This window comes from Salvelinus sp. IW2-2015, linkage group LG4q.1:29, assembly GCF_002910315.2.
Source record: "Salvelinus sp. IW2-2015 linkage group LG4q.1:29, ASM291031v2, whole genome shotgun sequence".
Lineage (NCBI taxonomy): Eukaryota > Metazoa > Chordata > Actinopteri > Salmoniformes > Salmonidae > Salvelinus > Salvelinus sp. IW2-2015.
In genome coordinates this window covers 20,735,369-20,754,859 of record NC_036842.1, presented here as the reverse complement: position 1 = coordinate 20,754,859, position 19,491 = coordinate 20,735,369, and the positions used below count along the sequence as shown (strand labels likewise).

At 42.8% G+C, this 19,491-nt stretch overlaps 1 protein-coding gene and 1 pseudogene across 4 annotated transcripts; one reads left to right on the top strand and one right to left on the bottom strand.

The window, feature by feature from the left end:
- Positions 1-767: 767 nt before the first annotated feature.
- On the bottom strand, positions 768-2,837 carry LOC111960850 (uncharacterized; annotated as a pseudogene).
- A 101-nt stretch (positions 2,838-2,938) lies between these two features.
- On the top strand, positions 2,939-19,089 carry LOC111961619 (PH and SEC7 domain-containing protein 4-like). Of its 4 annotated transcripts, none has more exons than XM_023984029.3 (16): positions 2,939-2,975; positions 3,572-3,953; positions 4,945-5,039; positions 7,018-7,575; positions 7,916-7,976; positions 12,725-14,060; positions 14,239-14,319; positions 14,449-14,617; positions 14,759-14,848; positions 14,980-15,023; positions 15,245-15,417; positions 15,616-15,686; positions 15,795-15,940; positions 16,289-16,433; positions 16,715-16,861; positions 16,977-19,089. In XM_023984029.3, the coding sequence occupies exons 4-16, from the start codon at positions 7,039-7,041 to the stop codon at positions 17,259-17,261; spliced, it is 3,285 nt and encodes a 1,094-aa protein (XP_023839797.1). In that variant the 5' UTR covers positions 2,939-2,975; positions 3,572-3,953; positions 4,945-5,039; positions 7,018-7,038; the 3' UTR covers positions 17,262-19,089. The 4 variants fall into 4 exon arrangements, with proteins under 4 accessions (XP_023839797.1, XP_023839795.1, XP_023839798.1 ...); XM_023984027.3 differs by having other exon boundaries at positions 6,884-7,575; XM_023984030.2 differs by lacking the exons at positions 2,939-2,975; positions 3,572-3,953; positions 4,945-5,039 and adding an exon at positions 5,471-5,638.
- The last annotated feature ends 402 nt before the right edge of the window (positions 19,090-19,491 follow it).

The window sequence follows — 19,491 nt, the reverse complement described above, 5'->3', positions numbered from 1 at the left end:
TAGATGTCCTCAGTAACAAGTCAATTTTCTTATGTAATCTTTACCACAATAACATCTGTCCTATTAATTTACACTTTGAATAATTAAACTCTATTCGAAGGTTTGGCCTCATTCTACCGAAAATAATACCAATTTTCTACCATAACATCATGTCTTAAAAGTATGGCTTCTAAAACCATATAACTGTGTGAAAATTAGTGACATGTTTCATAGATTAATTAAATGGTTTTGTCTGATTCTAGGTAAAAGCATTGGCAACAATCTTATTTACACCTTGCACAACTAAATGCATGACATCTTTTAAAGAAATCAACATTTTTGTTGATCGAGAATAATGCCTTAAAAGCTATGTACAAGTGTTTAGAAAATAACAATTACACGCGTTGTGAGTTTACATAGATTAATCCTACACGAATGACATCCTTACCATACTTCATTACTGGCAAGAATGGCTCTTTAGGCTACATAACACTCAAAGCAGTTTCCTGTCCCTACTACTTGGGGAATCTTAAGCTTGAAGCTCTTGTGAAATTCAGCATAGTGTTTTCTAACAATGTCATGATACATCAAACATTAAAATAGCCTATAGAGTGCACTGGTAACACCATACATAACATGACATAACAAGTCTTAGTCTTCAGTCTTATTTCCAGGTTATGGGGAACATCAGTCCCACTGGTACTGCTCTCATTCTCCTGAGTCTCAACTCCTCCAGTCTCGTCTCAGTCCTCAGTCTCATCTCAAGTCTCAGCTCCAGTCTGACAGTCTCATGACGTCGTACTGGTGCTTATTTGAGGGATGACTGGTCTGGTGTAGGTCTTTCCCACCGTGGTCACAGGGTAGACGCTTCTCTCTTGGTGTGGACCTGCTCGTGTCTCTTCAGATGGCCAGACCTACCGAAGCTTCTTCCCACAGTTAAGCAGCAGCTGAAGAGTTTTCTCCCCTGTATGAGTTTCCTCAGGTGCAGCTGAGGCTGCTTGCCACACTGAACCTCTTACCGGCACTCTGAGCATGTGTACGGTTTCTCTCCTGTGTGCATTCGCTTGTTGTTATGGTGAGGTGGCCTGCTGGCTGAAAGGTCTTTCTCACACCAGGTCCAATGGTAGGCTCTCCCTTGTATGATCCTGGTAATGTGTTTTCAGGTACCCCATACCATTGAACCTCTTGCACCTGTACAACAGCAGTAAGGCTTCTCACCAGTGTGGAATTCTTTGGTGTATCCTCAGGTTACTGCGTTGCTGAAGGTTTGGCGCACACGTGCAACTGTATGGCCTTCTCTTCTGTGTGAGTTCGTAAATGGACTTTAAGCTGCCTTGGTGTTCACTGAACGCGTTTCCCACAGTGTGGGCAGCCAGTACGGTCTCTCTCCCGTATGAACACCGCTTGTGTATCCTGAGCTGGCCCGGGTGACCGTAGTTCTTACCACAGAGGTCGCAGCTGAACGGTCTCTCTCCCGTGTGAGTGCGTTTGTGGGACTTGAGCAGGTCTGCTCGGCCAAAGCGTTTGCCGCAGTAGTTGCGCAGTGGGCCTTCGTCGCACCTATAGATGCCTCAGGTGGATGTTGAGGGAGTTCACTCGACGAAATGTCTTTCTCGCACTGGGTGCAGTTGGTAGAAGCCTTGTGCGTTTTTAGAGGGCTCTGCAGAGTTCAAAGTGGGTAAAATGTCCCTCCCCACTTCATCCCAGCAGGGTAGATCCATGTCAGGGTAGTAACGTCAGAAGGGGGTCTTCTTCTGGTTCAGCCTCTCCAGTTACATTGTGACACAGCCTTCCTCTGACTCAACAAAATGGTCGCACTCGTCTCCCATCTCCATGGCCATGTGACTGTCAGACACTATGGTGACTTTTACGTCACTGTCGCTGTCTCTAGAGTCCACATCTGTGTCCAGTGGTGACTGAAGGTGTTCATCATGCTCTTCAGGAATGATGTAATTCACCTCAGCACTCTCTGTCTTCATTTGCTTAGAAGCCAGGTTGAGAGGAGACGGGGGCTTTGAGAGGTCTATGGCGTAGTCATCCTCCATATCAGGTTCTGTCTTTATGTTTTTGAAAATTAGGGTGGAAACCGCAGTGTCTGGGATGTTTTTGAGGCATTCTGGTTCCTGCTGAGCTGCTGTATCTGTAAAAGAGACAGACCCTCTGCTCTGAAGCATTTTGTCCTTCTGCTGTCTCCTGGAGCTTCTTCGCTCATCACCCTGTGTTTTGATTGGCTTCTGGGATTGGCCGACAGCTGAATGGCTGGAACAGGTCTTCCTTGACAAGTCAGGGAGGTGAACAGCATACTGGTTACTTCCAGGGTCTGTGCAAAACAAAACACAAGTTTAAGTAAAAAAAATGTAAACTGTTATCCATGGTTGCCTGGAAAATGACATGAAAACATGCAACAGAGTGAGGGTCAGCTTGGCTCGGTGGCCATATTGAGGGCGGCTTGTACCTCAAGTTTGGACAGCTAGGCCTACCTCGCAATTATGCAACCAGGTGTACATAATTTTTTTAAACAACTGTGCATTATGTACGTACCCTTAACTACCGAATCCTTGTTGTCTTGATCGTGCAACCTTTGTCTTAGATCTTCATTCTCAGTTTCAATTCTTTGTAATTTACCCTTGTACTCAGACAATGTCTGGTCCACTGACTCCAATATGTCACTCACTGTGGCTTTAAAAATCGCATTCAGAGACGACTCCAAGAATACTTTTAAATCTTTTGACTTGGCCATAGTTTACTAATAAATAGGATACAAATAAACGAGAAACATATTTTAATACCTTCTAAACTATCTTACAAGATGGGTGTGTATGATGTTGCTGCCGTGTACGGAACAAAGCAAATCAGTAATCGTCGCGTGAAAGTGACGTACCATTCCTTCGTTTTGTTGTTCTCTTTCCGTAGTGCCCTTTTACCGCCTCCGCAGTTTAGGAGTACGCATTGCATGTGTGTTTGCCGTCTATTCAAGCGTAGTAGCCTCCTGGCAGGTAAATGTACGTTTAATATTCATTAATATGACATACATTTAGTGGATTCTGTCGAGGGGAGCTTGTAGGGGGTTGTTTGGTGATTTGACACGTGTTTACTGTTCAAGTAGCTAATGTTCAAGAAGCATAGATCCAAGTTATACTACTTGTCACAACAACTAGCTCTTCATGTGGTGTCCTACTGTATGTAGTGCTACAAAACAACATCATTTAGGAAGTCAACACATGTAAAGTGTTTGTTTACCTTTATTGTTATTTTGAGGTTTACATGGAACAATCCTTATGAAAAAACAGAGGGAATGTTGTCTTGTAACAGCGTCTTCTTCCTCTGTAAGTAGACCCGGGGAATAGGGTCCAATGGGACTCATGGCTTACATAATTATTTGCTTAAAAGAATGCCTGCTGTGTTCTGAGGCTCTACCAGTTCACTCCCTTGTGTCAGTCTGAGTTTCAGGAATGAAGTTCAGACACTCCCCTAACCTGTGTGGGTGCCTTTAGGCTGTGGGCAGAGGCCCAATGCTCTCAGGTGTCTTTGTGCGCTTTCTCTGACTGCCAATCACAATGTGCCTTTTCTTCCTTTTTGTTGCCTCTTTTAGCTCTCTCATTCCACTCCTCCTTCCCCTTCCCCTGTCTTTCCCAGGCATATCCGTGTTGCAGATGAGCAGAGAGTGGCGGAAGTCTGGGATCTGTTGCCTGGAGATGAGAGGTATCTGTCACAGAAGAGTGGATCAGGACTTGTGAATTGCATGCGTCCTCTCTCTGTGACACCCCAGGCTAGTGCTGTCTGAGAGAGGCTGTAAGACTTGTTTGTTGTGGGTCTGAGTTGCAGCACCCAGATTGACAAGTCACTGGAGGGATTACGCCGTGTGCTGTAAGCCGTCTATCTACATGGCAATAATGAGTTTTTTTTCACCCAGACTGACTTAAAGCCCTACTAGCTAACTGATCATATGATACCCCTTGAGAAAGCTTGAAAGGGTAAGTCGATATCCAAGTTTACTATGAAATTGGCAAGTGTTACTCTGTGAAACCTTGGTAGTTTTTAGGGACATTATTAACTTTGTAGATCTAACTGTGTATTTGAGTTTTTAATGATCTTAGCCATGTTCTGCTATGTCTAGTTTCCAGACAACAGTAGTGCTTATTATCTAGAGTTTTTCCACACATGAATAATATACTGTATTTTAACCATGTTAGTCTGTTGGTATATATGGTTTCATTCAAGTTTGTGGTTTGATTTCTGCATATTTGTACGTGTCATGTAGCGACTTTGGTTGTGTTGTTTAAGAGTCAATGTGGTTACAATCAGTTTGGCATCTCACTCTGATAGCCTGTGGGCTGCTTCAACACCTCTAGACTAGCGTTTCATGCAAAGTGTATGCTAATACAACGGTCCACTGGTAGGGGATACCAACAGATCCACATAATTACTGGGACATCCACAAGTTCATGTAATGGTTCATCAGCTGCGCTAAACCTTTGCCATTGTCTTGTTGTCACTGTTCCTTATACTTTCATTCCCTAATTTGGCTAAATTATTTTGGTAATTTTAAAGGACACAACTGAAATCTCTGTTTTATCAATGTACGTTTATTCCTCAACTTTAAAAATCTGAAAACTTAATCCCCAGCATCATTCAAATCTAAGTACACAGATTAGTGTTGTTATTACACCAAATAATAGATAGGCCTATATTGTGCATGCAAGGGAACAATGTTCCTCTAATTAGATTTCAAGTGGAACCCATGACCTCCTGAATAGCTTCAAATCTTATACCTAAGGAAAGTTGATTACTGTAAAATGTTTTGTCCAGACTCCAATGTAAGAGTAAAAGAGTTGGTACAATACGTGTGTACAATCTCAATGATCTGAAAATCTCAATCGCAAAAATTCAATGAGGAACTATGAGGTGCAGAAAGATAGTGTCTATTGATCATTCTAACTTTCTTCCACTCTTTGGTATTGGTAGATGGAGCGCCAGCCCAGCAGCCTGACAGGAAATGAGAAATGAGCACCCAAACAGGAAGTGTGGCCAAGCATTGTCCCGGATGTCGGTTATGTGACGTGAGTAGACTATTGAAGAAAAGATTGAGAGAGTGACAGAGAGAAATGGAGTGAAAGTTTAAAATGGAGGGAATAGGTGTCCAGTATTTGTACCATTTCCACATGAACCTACTTTTTATGACAGCGCAATTCTGAAGACTTGAGGCTTAAAATGAGCCTTCACATGAATCGTTACCAAAATGCTGTGTTTAAATCAGATAGTGTCCTTGGTATGGATCAACAACATACTACTGTATATCTTCACTGATATTTTCAGGGTCTGTCCATGGACAGTGACATGCATGTACATACATTTACGTACATGACATGAATGTACATTGCGATAGCTCAGGTTCATGGTTAGCAGTAGACATGAATATTCATGGCATCTGTTCACACCCCAACCCTCTGGCTCTCAATCTCTCTATCTTTGCTCTCCACCTTTTCTCTCTCTCTCTCATTCGGAGAGAATACTCTTCTGTGGTCAGGAAATAAATGCGCCTCTTTAATGTTTCAGCAAAAGTCATTGCAAGGCGCGTCTGCCATGCCACGCCAAAAGAGAGAGAAGTAAACAGGGTTTATAAAATAAATGAACAGTGTTTGGTATACAGAAGTGAATGGTGAGTGTTGGCTTACGTTTTAATATGTTTTAGAGGCTCTTGGTTTGTTTGTCACTGAGCCATGGCTGTTTGTGTGTGAGAGTGACATGAACTGCTACAGGTCTACATTTAGGGATTTTGTCTTTCTGTCAATTTAAAGAATGTTAATCTCACACCTTAGTCCAGTTTTAGAAAATGTAAATGTCTTACTGTAAGAGTCTTAATATATTAGTCAGGTAGACAGTATTGGTGAGTAGATTTTAGACAGCAGGCAGCAGACTGGTATTTTCTCTTGGATGTACTGCACCTGTTTAGATGGGCTTTCCTTTCATAGCTGCGCAGAATATATATACAGTACCAGTCAAACGTTTGGACACACATACTCATTCAAGGGTTTTTCTTTATTTTCACTATTTTCTACATTGTAAAATAATAGTGAAGACATCAAAACTATGAAATAACACATATGGAATCATATAGTAACCAAAAAGGTGTTAAACAAATCAAAATATATTTTATATTTGAGATATTTCAAAGTAGCCACTCTTTGACTTGATGACAGCTTTGCAAACTCTTGGCATTCTCTCAACTAGTTTCATGAGGAATGCTTTTCCAACAGTCTTTAAGGAGTTCCCACATATGCTGAGCACTTGTTGGCTGCTTTTCTTTCACTCTGTGGTCCAACTCATCCCAAACCATCTCAATTTGGTTGAGGTCGGGTGATTGTGGAGGCCAGGTCATCTGATGCAGCACTCCATCACTCTCCTTTTTGGTCAAATAGCCCTTACCTCTCAACAGTTTTCTTAGTATTAGCTTATCTAGTAATTTCATAATCACCCAAGTTTGGTAGCCTATGCTGTTTGAGGCAACACTTTCTGGCCATGGCCATGGTTGTTCTTGTGGTGGTCACAATGTATCACTGATCAAATGTTCTCATAAGGTTCTCAAAGATTTTGTTACAGGGACAGACATTTTCACATGCACATTTTATTGTATACAGGGTTTGATAATTGAAATATCAGCCTCAACTTCTAGAGTTGCTTTTTTCTTTCTGAAGGCTAATCTGGGACATTTCTGGGGCCGGTCTAGACAGGGACAGGCCACCAAAATCAGGGACTTTCCCTGGAAATTGGGGACGTCTGGTCACCCTACTCTACAAACACTACTTTGGGAATTTATGAGCAAGGAGTCAGTAGTTACTCTGGGGTTTGGATGAATGTGTGTTGTGTAGTCATTTTATTGTACATGAATGTTCTTGCTTACTAGGGCAGCACCGGAAGCTGTAACCAACCACAGGAGTCTACCATGACAGCATCATTGTGACCTAATTCCGAGATGGATAACCTGCCCTGCACAGAGTAATGAGACTGAACTAAGCTGAACCGTATCTCTCTGCTTAGGACTGAGTGAAGAGAGAGGTTATGGAGGAGGCTATGGTGTGCTCTCCTCTCCCAGACCTCAAGGAGCCAGACAGCCAGACATGGACCTCCATGGAGCTCCTACCCCCGAGCAGGCCCCTGGAGGAGGCTATTCGGTGGGGAGAGATGGAGAAGCAGGTGAACGAGGCAGACAGGGAGAAAGAGGACAACTCTCCTGAAACTGGAAGGATCTCTGAGGAGCCAGAGGAGCACTGGGACTCCATGACTTTACCTGTGTACCCCATGACCTGTCCCAGTGTCCTTCTGTCCTTTGCCACAGTGCAGTGGGACATGCCTGACCTTTCCCCTGACACACCCTTCCCCATGACTGACAACAGCTTGGCCGATGAGCTGGATTCCAGTGGAGCAGCCAGTCTGGACTGGACTGTGAACCCGCTGTCCCTCCTCCACCACCACCAGCAGCAGCAGCATCAATCCTGTGTGACAGTGATAAACATAGAGCTGTCTGTCCAGGAGAAGACAGAGAAGCACAATAGACCGGAACAGCAGTTGCCTCTGGACAGTGAAAACTCCCATCCGGTACGTCAGCCCAACAGGGAGGGACTGTGGTTATGTGTCTGTTTGAGATGATAGCATTGGGTACAATGTGTGTGCGTGTGTGTGTTTGTCTGTCTGCGAGAGTGCAAGAGGAAGATCATATTTAGGGTGATAAATACCAATACTTCTGTGTTCATAGATACCAGTATTTAAGTTTCAGTCATAGGCGTAGAAGAGGTGGATGGAATATATACCGTTATACATATCAGTCATCTGATACCAAGGTCCCTTCTGTCTGAGTGCTGATCATCCCACGTCTTACTTAATCACAAGTTCTCCCCGACTCGATGTTTATTGTTGACAGTTGCTGTTGCAATTCCAGGCATGTGATACACCGAGCCCAGATGTGGAGGCTTCAGCACAACAGCTATTTGAGGAACATGGTGAGTGCAGGCCCTAGTCATTGTCCACAAAAAAATCACAGGCTAACTCTTATGTTAGCAACGGTCATCGAAATTGTTAAACGGTTTTTAAAAAATTGATTCTATTAAATGCATGAGTTGGACAATAGATGAGGATGCTCCAAACTTATAGAATAAAAAATCATAGCTTATATAACATTGTACTGACACTGACAAAGAATGAATGACGTTCAGGCATTTTGGTGGGAATTCAGGTATTCAATTTATAGTAGAATTTAACTTTTTTTATGCACTCACATATAGAAAAATGTTCTTATATCAGTTTTTTTTTAATGCATTGTGATAAAATAAAGAAAATTATATGTGCCTCATTTGCATATACAGTACATTCGGAAAGTATTCAGACCACCTGACTTTTTTTACATTTTGTTACGTTACATCCTTATTTAAAAATAGATTTTCCTCATCAATCTACACACTATACCCCATAATGACAAAGCAAAAACAGGTTTTTAGACATTTTTGCAAATGTATTCAAAATGAAAAACTGAAATATCACATTTACATAAGTATTCAGACCCTATACTCAGTGCTTTGTTGAAGTAGCTTTGGCAGCGATTACAGTCTTGAGTCTTCTTGGTTATGACGCTACAAGCTTGGCACACTTGTATTTGGGGAGTTTCTCCCATTCTTCTCTGCAGATCCTCGAAGAGCTCTGTCAGGTGGGATGGGGAGCGTCTCGCTGCACCGCTATTTTCAGGTCTCTCCAGAGATGTTCGATCAGGTTCCAGTCCAGGCTCTGGCTGGGCCACTCAAGGAAATTCAGAAACTTGTCCCCGAAGCCACTCCTGTGTTGTCTTGGCTGTGTGCTTAGGGTTGTTGTCCTGTTGGAAGGTGAACCTTCTCCCCAGTCTGAGGTCCTGAGCATTCTGGAGCAGGTTTTCATCAAGGATCTCTCTGTACTTTGCTCCGTTCAACTTTCCCTCGATCCTGACTAGGCTCCCAGTCCCTGCCACTGAAAAACATCGCCACAGCATGATGCTGCCAGGTGATGAGCGGTGCCTGGTTTCCTCCAGACGTGACGTTTGGCATTCAGGCCAAAGAGTTCAATCTTAGTTTCATCAGACCAGAGAAACTCCAAGCGAGCTGTCATGTGCCTTTTTCTAAGGAGTGGCTTCCGTCTGGCCACTCTACCATAAAGGCCTGATTGGTGGAGTGCTGCAGAGATGGTTGTCCTTTTAGGAGGTTATCCTATCTTCACAGAGGGACTCTGGAGCTCTGTCAGAGTGACCATCGGGTTTTTGGCCACCTCCCTGACCAAGGCCCTTCTACCCCAATTGCTCAGTTTGGCCAGGCGGGCAGCTCTAGGAAGAGTCTTGGTGGTTCCAAACTTCTTCCATTTCAGAATGATGGAGGCCACTGTGTTCTTGGGGACCTTCAATGCTGCCAACATTTTTTGGTACGCTTCCCCAGAAATGTGCCTCGACACAATCCTATCTCGGAGCTCTACGGACAATTCCTTCGACCTCATGGCTTGGTTTTTGCTCTGACATGCATAAAAACCTGTTTTTGCTTCGTCATAGATTGATGAGGGAAAACATTTATTTAATCCATTTTAAAATAAGGCTTGAAAATAACATTGTGCCAGCAGAATACCACCCTGCATCCCACTGCTGGCTTGCTTCTGAAGCTAAGCAGGGTTGGTCCTGGTCGGTCCCTGGATGGGAGACCAAATCCTGCTGGAAGTGGTGTTGGAACTCCAATAGGAGCCACCCTTTCCTCTGGTCTAAAAACAATACCCCAATGCTCTGTGTAGGGTGCTGTCTTTCAGATGGGATATTAAATGGGTGTCCTGACTCTCTGTGGTCACTAAAGTTCCCATGGCACTTATTGTAAGAGTAGGAGTGTTAACCCTGGAGTCCTGGCTAAATTCCCAATCTGGCCCTCATACCATCACGGTAACCTAATCATACCCAGCTTACAATTGGCTCATTCATCCTTTCCCCTGTAACTATTCCCCAAGTTGTTGCTGTAAATGAGAATGTGTTCCCAGTCAACTTATCTGGTAAATTAAATAAAAAAATAACAAGTGTGGAAAAAGTGAAGCGTCTGAATACTTTCCAAATGCACTGTATACACTATCTGCATAAATTACTAAATGAATATAAAGGGGTGGAACAGGGCTGCAACCACTAAAAACTTGCCCTGTCACTAGTCTTATACCTGTCACTAGGCTTATTATACCTGTCACTAGTCTTATACCTGTCACTAGGCTTATACCTGTCACTATAGTCTTATAACCTGGCACTAGGCTGCTTATACCTGTCACTAGTCTTATACCTGTCACTAGGCTTATTATACCTGTCACTAGTCTTATACCTGTCACTAGGCTATTACCTGTCACTAGTCTATATACCTGTCACTAGGCTTATACCTGTCACTAGTCTTATACCTGTCACTAGGCTTATATACCTGTCACTAGTCTTATACCTGTCACTAGGCTTATATACCTGTCACTAGTCTTATACCTGTCACTAGGCTTATACCTGTCACTAGTCTTATACCTGTCACTAGCTTATACCTGTCACTAGTCTTATACCTGTCACTAGGCTTATTATACCTGTCACTAGTCTTATACCTGTCACTAGGCTTATACCTGTCACTAGTCTTATACCGTTCACTAGGCATTATACCTGTCACTAGTCTTATACCTGTCACTAGGCCTTATTATACCTGTCACTTAGTCTCTATAACCTGTCCACTAGGCTTTATACCTGTCACTAGTCTTATACCTGTCACTAGGCTTATACCTGTCACTAGTCTTATACCTGTCACTAGGCTTTATTATACCTGTCACTAGTCTTATACCTGTCACTAGGCTATACCTGTTCACTAGTCTTATACCTGTCACTAGTCTTATACCTGTCACTAGGCTTATACCTGTCACTAGGCTTATACCTGTCACTAGTCTTATACCTGTCACTAGGCTTATTATACCTGTCACTAGTCTTATACCTGTCACTAGGCTTTATACCTGTCACTAGTCTTATACCTGTCACTAGTCTTATACCTGTCACTAGGCTTATACCTGTCACTAGTCTTATACCTGCACTGGCTATACCTGTCCACTAGGCTTATACCTGTCACTAGTCTTAACTGTCACTAGGCTTATACCTCTTCACTAGTCTGATAACCTGTCACTAGGCTTATACCTGTCACTAGTCTTATACCTGGCACTTAGTCTAATATACCTGTCACTAGTCTTATACCTGTCACTAGTCTTATACCTGTCACTAGGCTTATACCTGTCACTAGTCTATATACCTGTCACTAGGCTTAATATACCTGTCACTAGTCTTATACCTGTCACAGGCTTATTATACCTGTTCACTAGTCTTATACCTGTCACTAGTTCTTATACCGTTCACTAGGCTTATACCTTATCACTAGTCTTATACCTGTCACTAGGCTTATACCTGTCACTAGGCTGTAATACCTGTCACTATCTTATACCTGTCACTAGGCTTTATACCTGTCACTAGTCTTATACCTGTCACTAGGCTTATACCTGTCACTAGTCTATACCTGTCACTAGTCTTATACCTGTCACTAGGCTTATTATACCTGTCACTAGTCTTATACCTGTCACTAGGCTTATTATACCTGTCACTGTTTATACGTCACGTACTATACCTGTCACAGGCTTATCCTGTCACTAGTCTTATACCTGTCACTGTGCTTTAACCTGTCACAGTCTTATACCTGTCACTAGTCTTATACCTGTCCACTAAGTCTTATACCTGTCACTAGTCTTATACCTGTCACTAGGCTTATTATACCTGTCACTAGTCTTATACCTGTCACTAGTCTTATACCTGTCACTAGGCTTATTATACCTGTCACTAGTCTTATACCTGTCACTAGTCTTATACCTGTCACTAGTCTTATACCTGTCACTAGGCTTATACCTGTGGCTAGACTGCCTCATTAATTATTAATGACTGTTGTTGTCATGTAACCTTGCATAATTCAACAAGTGTGTCAAGAGAAGGATACTATGCAATTTAAAATAAAAACCGCCTGGCTCTAGATTACACCTATCAATACATACTTTACATTATTTGCGAAATCAGACACAATTTAATAATCCAAGTGTTCTTTTTTGGAAATTGCTTTCATTTCAGCGCATCTAATTTGAAAAAATCAACACCCCATCAAAATCAAGTTATTTTTCTCCTCTTTCTTGTGACGTAAGTGTCGAGACGGTGCGTTAAGTCTCAGACGAAGCATTGTTTCAGATACAGCGGAAAGCCAATGTAATCCATTGAGCTCATTTCAGCCATTACCGGAGTGTGTTTGATGGGTAATTACAAAAGTTTCCGCAGTCGTTACGTTAAGAGAAAAAATCAATGGCACAAGCAAGAGTATGAAAGAGTCACCTGAGTAAAATGAAAGCAATCAATCCAGCGAGATGAGTTAAGTGACAAGTGGATTTTGCACCCCCTAAACACAGGAAATATATGGCTGAAAAGGAGAGATCCTTAGGTGGGCGGTGCATGTGCGTTGCCACTTATATTAGCACACAGCTTGCATTTTTCCAAACACTGATCATTCCACCCCAATTAGAATTTTGTACAGTTTATTGAACAGTTCTTGTCATATTCTGATAGATGCTACCATTTCAAATACTTTTGACTTCTCGTGCCACTTTTACTTCATAAAGTACAGAGTGACTTGGTCAATGTTAATATGGGTATCTCTGTGTTCAGACTCTCTTTCAGAAAGCTCTACACGGCAGGAGACAGAGAAAGGGATGGGACAGCCTGTGACAGAAGATACTATCCCACCCTCTGACAGAGCTCCTAGCCCTGTACAGACAGGAGAGTCAGAGACTGGGCTGGATAGTGAGAGTCTAGACACTGTACTGGGAGAGGAACAGGAACAGACTAGCAGAGTGCTAACAATACTGATCAATTCAGAGCAAGGATCAAGCTCTACGAACTATGAGAAGGAACAGGCTGTAACTAATTTAGCTTATAATGGAGACGAGCAGAGAAGTGACGAGCAGACAGAACAGACCGAGCAGTCAGAGGGGAGGGAACAGTCAGATAGTGAGGGGGAATCAGAGACTATAGAACTTGAGCCAGCTGAACTGAAAGAACAGTCAGAACTCACAGAGAAGTCTGAACACAGTGGGCAGTCCGAGCCTAACCACACAAAACAGAGTGAATACAAAGACGACACCGAGACAACAGAGCAGCCAGAAGAGTCTGAGCAACTTGTAGAGTCCAACCAGGTAGAGCATTCAAATCAGTTAGGGGAGGAAGAACAGCAAACTGAAGAGACCCATTTACAACATGCAGAACAGACAGACGAGATAGACCAGTCAGAACAATCAAAAGAATCAGAGCAGACGGATCAGTCAGAGCAGACAGAATGTTTAGAATCAAAACAATTGCAACAGACACAACATTCTCAACAAACAATGTACTCAGAGCAGACAGAATTTTCAGTGCAGACGGAACCACAGACAGAAACATCACGGCAGATGGAACACTCAGAAGATTCTGAGCAGTCAAAACAATCAGGGGAGACAGAACAGACGGAACAGTCAAGGGATTCTGACCAGTCAAAACAATCAGAGCAGACGGAACAGTCAGAGCAGACGAAACAGTCAGAGCAGACGGAACAGTCAGATCAGACAGATAACAAACCAGTACATTCAAAGCAGTTAGATCTATGTTTCCATTGCACAGAGGAACTTGAACAGTCAGACCATACAGAAGAGCAGAAACAGTCAGAGATTGAACAGCCAGCGCATACTGAACTGACTGAGTTGACAGAAGAGGATGCGCAGACAGAGCATTTCAAGCAGGTAGAAGAATTGGAACCAAAAGAGTATAAAGAGGATTCATGTTTGCCGCCCAGGGAAGGAAGTTTAGAGCAACTGGAGTCTCAGGTACAGCAAACAGAGGCCTCAGAACCAGTGGTGGTCCATATGAATGGTGGAGTTTTGGACAGGGAGAAGGCCTGCAGGCTGGCTGAAAGACTCTACAGGCTGGATGGGATCCACAAGACAGATGTGGTCAAACACCTGGACAAAGAGTAAGAACTAAAGGCTGCAAAACATGGAGTGGCCAAACGTTACATTACATGGTTCTTATGCAGTAGTAACTATCAGGGTAATGATCTAGTAAGTACGTTCAGAGTTTCTTTCGCAGAAGGTGTCACCTTGAATCATGAACTTGACCTGTCCTTGTTTCCCTGCTCCTCTCTAATTCAGCAATGGCTTTAGCCAAGCTGTTGGGCAGGAGTACCTCAAGTTCTTTGACTTCACCGGTCAGAGTCTGGAACAAGGCCTGAGGTAAGTCCTTCACACGTCCTAATGAGATTTCTCCTAGTTCACTATAATAGTAACAAGTAATGCTCTTAAATTAACATATTCCATTGATAAATCATCTTCTACCTCCTCTATTTTGCCCTCCTCTCCCAGGTCTTTCCTGAGGGTGGTGGTGCTGATCGGTGAGACCCAGGAGAGAGAGCGAGTACTGCAGCATTTCTCCTGTCGCTTCCAGCAGTGCAACCCTCACACCTTCTCTTCAGGAGAAGTACTCACACTCACCTGTGCTGTGATGCTTCTGAACTCTGATCTGCATGGACAGGTGAGTCCCTGAGTCCCCACTGCAGTGATGAAATACTGTGGCAAACGTGTAGATATTTAGGCCTTTCACTGTAAGGAAATGGTTGTGTGGATTGTGGGATATGTACACATTTAAACATAATGTTTTTGTGTCTGTCCTCAGAATGTGGGTAAAGCCATGTCTGTGTCCAGCTTCGTGTCCAACCTGGATGGGATGAATGAGGGTGAGAACTTCAGCAAGGAGCTGTTAAAGGTAAGATTACACTCCTCATTCTACACCTACTCAATATTTCAGTAGAGACTGTTAAGTGTCTTTATGTAAGACTTAAGTGTCCTTTCAGTGCCCTTCTTTCAGTGTCCTTCTTTCTCTTGTTTCTTTCTCAGGCTCTCTACAACACCATTAAGAACGAGCCTCTGGAATGGGCAGTGTAAGTAGTCTGACTTAAGAACAAGGAAATGGGTAGCATTATTCTAAATTATTTACCACCAGCTGTTCAGTATCACAGTATTCTGTTACTTTCTCAAATATATTTTGATTTTGTTTCACCTCTCACCTCTCACCTCTCACCTTTCATATTTTAATTCCTCTTTTATTTAATCTCCATTGCTTCTTCATTCCTCCCCTCATCTCTCTATATGCCCTGTGCAGTGATGAGAAGGAACTGAAGAGCTCCATGCTGTTGGTGGAGGACGCTAAAGAGGACGCACCCTTGCGCTCCAAGAGCAACCCGTTCCAAGATGTGCCTCATGACAAGAAGGCCACAGTGTTCAAACAGGGCTTTCTCAAACGCAAGGCCCACGCTGACATCGATGGCAAACGCAGTGAGTTAGATTGTGACACTGTTTGCACAAAAACATAGGAACTAAAATGTCAGGGCAATAAACCATGTACAAGAGCATCATAGTGTTTTGATTAATCTTTTGATGATTCATCAGTCTGACTAAATGATTTAGTGTGTGAGTGTGTTTGAGAAGCATCCTTTGACCTCAGGAGTGATGTAATGTAACTGTGTGTGACAGCTCCTTGGGGGAAGAGAAGCTGGAAGACCTTCTATGGAGTGCTGAAGGGAATGGTCCTCTACTTACAGAAGGTTAGAGTCTCCTCCTCCTCCTCTTTCTTGTCAACTCCTCCTTTTCCATACTTTCCATTGAACAGCCTCTTGTTGTCCAACCCCCCCCCCCCCCCCCACCACCCCCAGGATGAGTATAAGATGGAGTGGCAGAGTACAGAGGAGGTGGTCAGTGTGCACCATGCCCTGGCAGAGCAGGCAGCAGACTACACCAAGAGACCACATGTCTTCCGTCTGCAGACTGCCGACTGGAGGATCTTCCTCTTCCAGGCCTCGTGAGTCTTGTGTGCGTGTGTGCGTGCGTGCGTGCGTGTGTGTGCGTGGGTGCGTGCGTGCGTGCGTGCGTGCGTGTGTGTGTGTGTGGTAGTGGTAGTGTCAAAGAGAAACAAGAACTATATCTATGTAGTATTGGAATTGTGAATTTACGTTTGTTATACATGAGACTAATGTGTTTGATGGTGTGAAGGAACAAACAAATGAATCAGGATGCAACAGTCCGGTAATCCCATGACTTTGCCTTTAATTCACATGATATTTTCTTATACAGTATATAAAACTAATATTAGATATATGTTAACTAATACAGTATATTCTATGTACATGGACCCGTTGTCGTCCTTCAGCTCCACAGCAGAGATGAGTTCATGGATCAGCCGTATTAACCTGGTGTCAGCCCTGCACTCTTCTCCTCCCTTCCCTGCTGCCGTGGGCTCTCAGAGGAGGTTCTGCAGACCCATCCTGCCTGCCTCCCAGTCTGCTCACACACTGGTACTGTACTCACCACACACTTTCACACTCTTGGTTCACTCCCCATAGTCCCTGTGTCTTTGTTTTCTAATCTAATGCAATATTTTCATCTTTGTAAATTGTGATATTTAGGGGTCTAGTAGTACGTTGAAACTGTTATGTACTACAGTTGTGCTGAGGCAAGTAGGGTAATCTGATCCTTGATATGTGGTTAGGGATCCTAGATCTATGGTTAGGGACACCTTGTAACTAGTGTGTTGTGAGCCTGTTCACTGAGCCTGGCTCTCTGCTGCCCCCTGCAGGAGAGACAGCTGCAGTCCTATGCTCGCATGCTGCTGTCCTTCCAGGAGGACCTGGCCTACCTGCAGCAGAGTCTCCCTGAGAGCCGCAGGGCCAAGGCCAAGGAGCTGGAGGAACACCGAGTCAGAGAGGAGTACCTGCAGCATGAGGTATGTGAGAGGACGATGAGTCTGCGTGGTGTGTGGGTATGGGTTTGTGTGTGTGTGAGTATGTTCTTGTTTGGTCTTTAACTCACAGTCTCTCTCACCCCACCTCTCCCTACAGAAATGTCGCTACGAGGCCTATATCCAGATGCTGGAGGTCTGGAAGGGTTTGAACCAGTCAGTCGACACTGAGGTGGGAACCAGCGAGCTCAGCCTGTTTGACAGAGCTGTGTGTAAGGATACAGTGGATGAAGAGGGAGAGGAGGGAACCCTGAAGAAGTCCTACTCCAGCCCCTCCCTGGATCTGGAGATGGCCTCGCCCCACGTGGTCAAAGTCAAACGCAACATCTCCGAAAGACGGACCTATCGCAAGATCGCCATACCTCGACGCAACCGGGACATATGAGAAAAGGTGCCCAAAAGGGATTAAAATATGACTCTTACATGAGTTTTTAAATGGCTCTTTTTAGGACATAGACACAATGTGTTACTTCTAAGCACTGTCCTTTTAGTTTTCATTTTCGGGCAAGAAGGCAAAAGTCATCAAAATAGAATGAATCAATCTCAGGGAACTTGTCTTTGTTACATTTGCTTTACATAAAAGTATTTAATTAATATTTGTGGACTTTCAATTGAACAAAATTAATTAAACCTCAGAAGTCAATGCTCCCTGCTGAGACAGGTCAAGAAGAGTGATAATGTTTGTCTCTGAATGATTTTATTCCCTTTAAAATGCACATGAACATATCTACACCTCTGAATTTGCTGTGATATGTTGAGATTCGGGTTTATTTCTATTAGAAATGTATCTCTGCAGTTACAAAATGTTACTTGTCTGCGCCATGTGGTCTATGTATGCAGTGTGCAATTGTAACCTCAAGAGGGTGCTATACAACAGCATATTACACATGAAGGCATGTACAGTTTGAAAAATCATCAAAATTATGTCAATATGCTCATTTTAGTTCTTGTATCTTTTATGTAATTTTATATAAACATATTTGGATTGCATCTCCATGAAAGACTAACACTAGCATAATATTACACTATAAGTATCACAATTATTTTCTGAGAACAAAGTTTATGATAGTTAATTTATTTCAATCCCAATTTGCCTTTTTGAGTTTAGTTCAATTATCCATGCCAATTCTTTGAGCGGCCAGTCACATATCCCCTTGTAATAGGAATGGCATAAAGGGAATTAATAGCAGACAAAGACAACTTTTTGATCTCTCTCGGTGGCACATAGAGGATTTCTGGGCCGTTTTGTTCTCTTTCAGAGTGACATCTTCAGCCGCGGTCAACCTGGAGTGTCTCAATAAAGAACAGGATGTTTCAGAAGACCCCCACATTGCTCCTTAATGTCACTGTTGTGGATGACACACAGGAATGTGATGTGACAATAAGTAACACAGTTAGGGGCACAGACAATACAGATGGGGCTAACCTTGTCTCACTGGGCTGGTCTCTTCAGGATCAAGATTGGTAGCTTTAACAGGAACATACCTACGTTCATAAATAAATTATACATACATAATTTTATTGGGAACCAACTACTAGGGCCCAGAGTTTTTCTTGTTCAGGTCACTTGGTAAGGATAAAGGAGGGGCCCTTCTTATGAGACATGGGTTCATCAAATATGTCATTTTATGATATTGCTGATACAGGACCTGGGTTAATGTGATAATGCTTATGTGTATGTATTTTCTGTGAAAATAGTTCCTATTCAATTATTTTAATAACAACAGACTATTAAGATGAAGTCAGATTCTAAAGATGTGGATGATTGATTGAGCAAATGATTGGCAGGAGCATCAGGCCATGGCAATGCGCCAGGTGTGTCTGCCTGATAAACTGAAAAGACGCCATCTTGGAAAACCTTCATATTATTGGTCTGTTGTACATGAATTGTAACAGTAGGAGAAATCCAAAATACTGCTGTTCTGGGGCAATGTTAACCTGTTAAAACACATGAGACCTCATTTATCAATCATGCATAGGCACAAATCTAGATGTAAATCATGCGTGGGATTATTTTGACGCAAAGTGTGAGATTTATCAATATGACTGGTTGATTGAGAGTGTGCGTAGATTTACACACAGCCATGACCATGCATACGCACAGGGCCAAGTGGTGGAATAAGGGAACTCCTTGTCAAGAGTAAAATGGGGAAAATGTATGTTGAAAATGTGTGAAATTGAGAGAGTAATAATTAAATAAATGTTTGATTTCATAGTATTTCCATTGTGAATTCCTGCAAAATATCTTGACATGCTGTAGCCTATAATTTGACCACATCAGTGCATTTGTTACGATAATCCATATAAAGTACAGTCATTTGTTAAATTAGAGGTACGTGTGAAAGTGAAGCTATTGTTGAAATATTATAGAAGACAGATAATGGGAAATTGAATGAGAAATGGCTTGCTCTGTTTGAAGATTTGGCCCACGCTGCATTTCTCAGAGAGCATGTTTTTAGAGACAGGTGGGACTTTTTCTGCAGAAAGTACAGATTGGATCATCCGATATCATTTCCCAAAACCAATGTTATAGGATTTTTGAGGATTTAAGACCTACTTTAAAAAGACAAACACATGCTATTCCTGTGCACATCCAAGTCTTATCTGCCAAACTA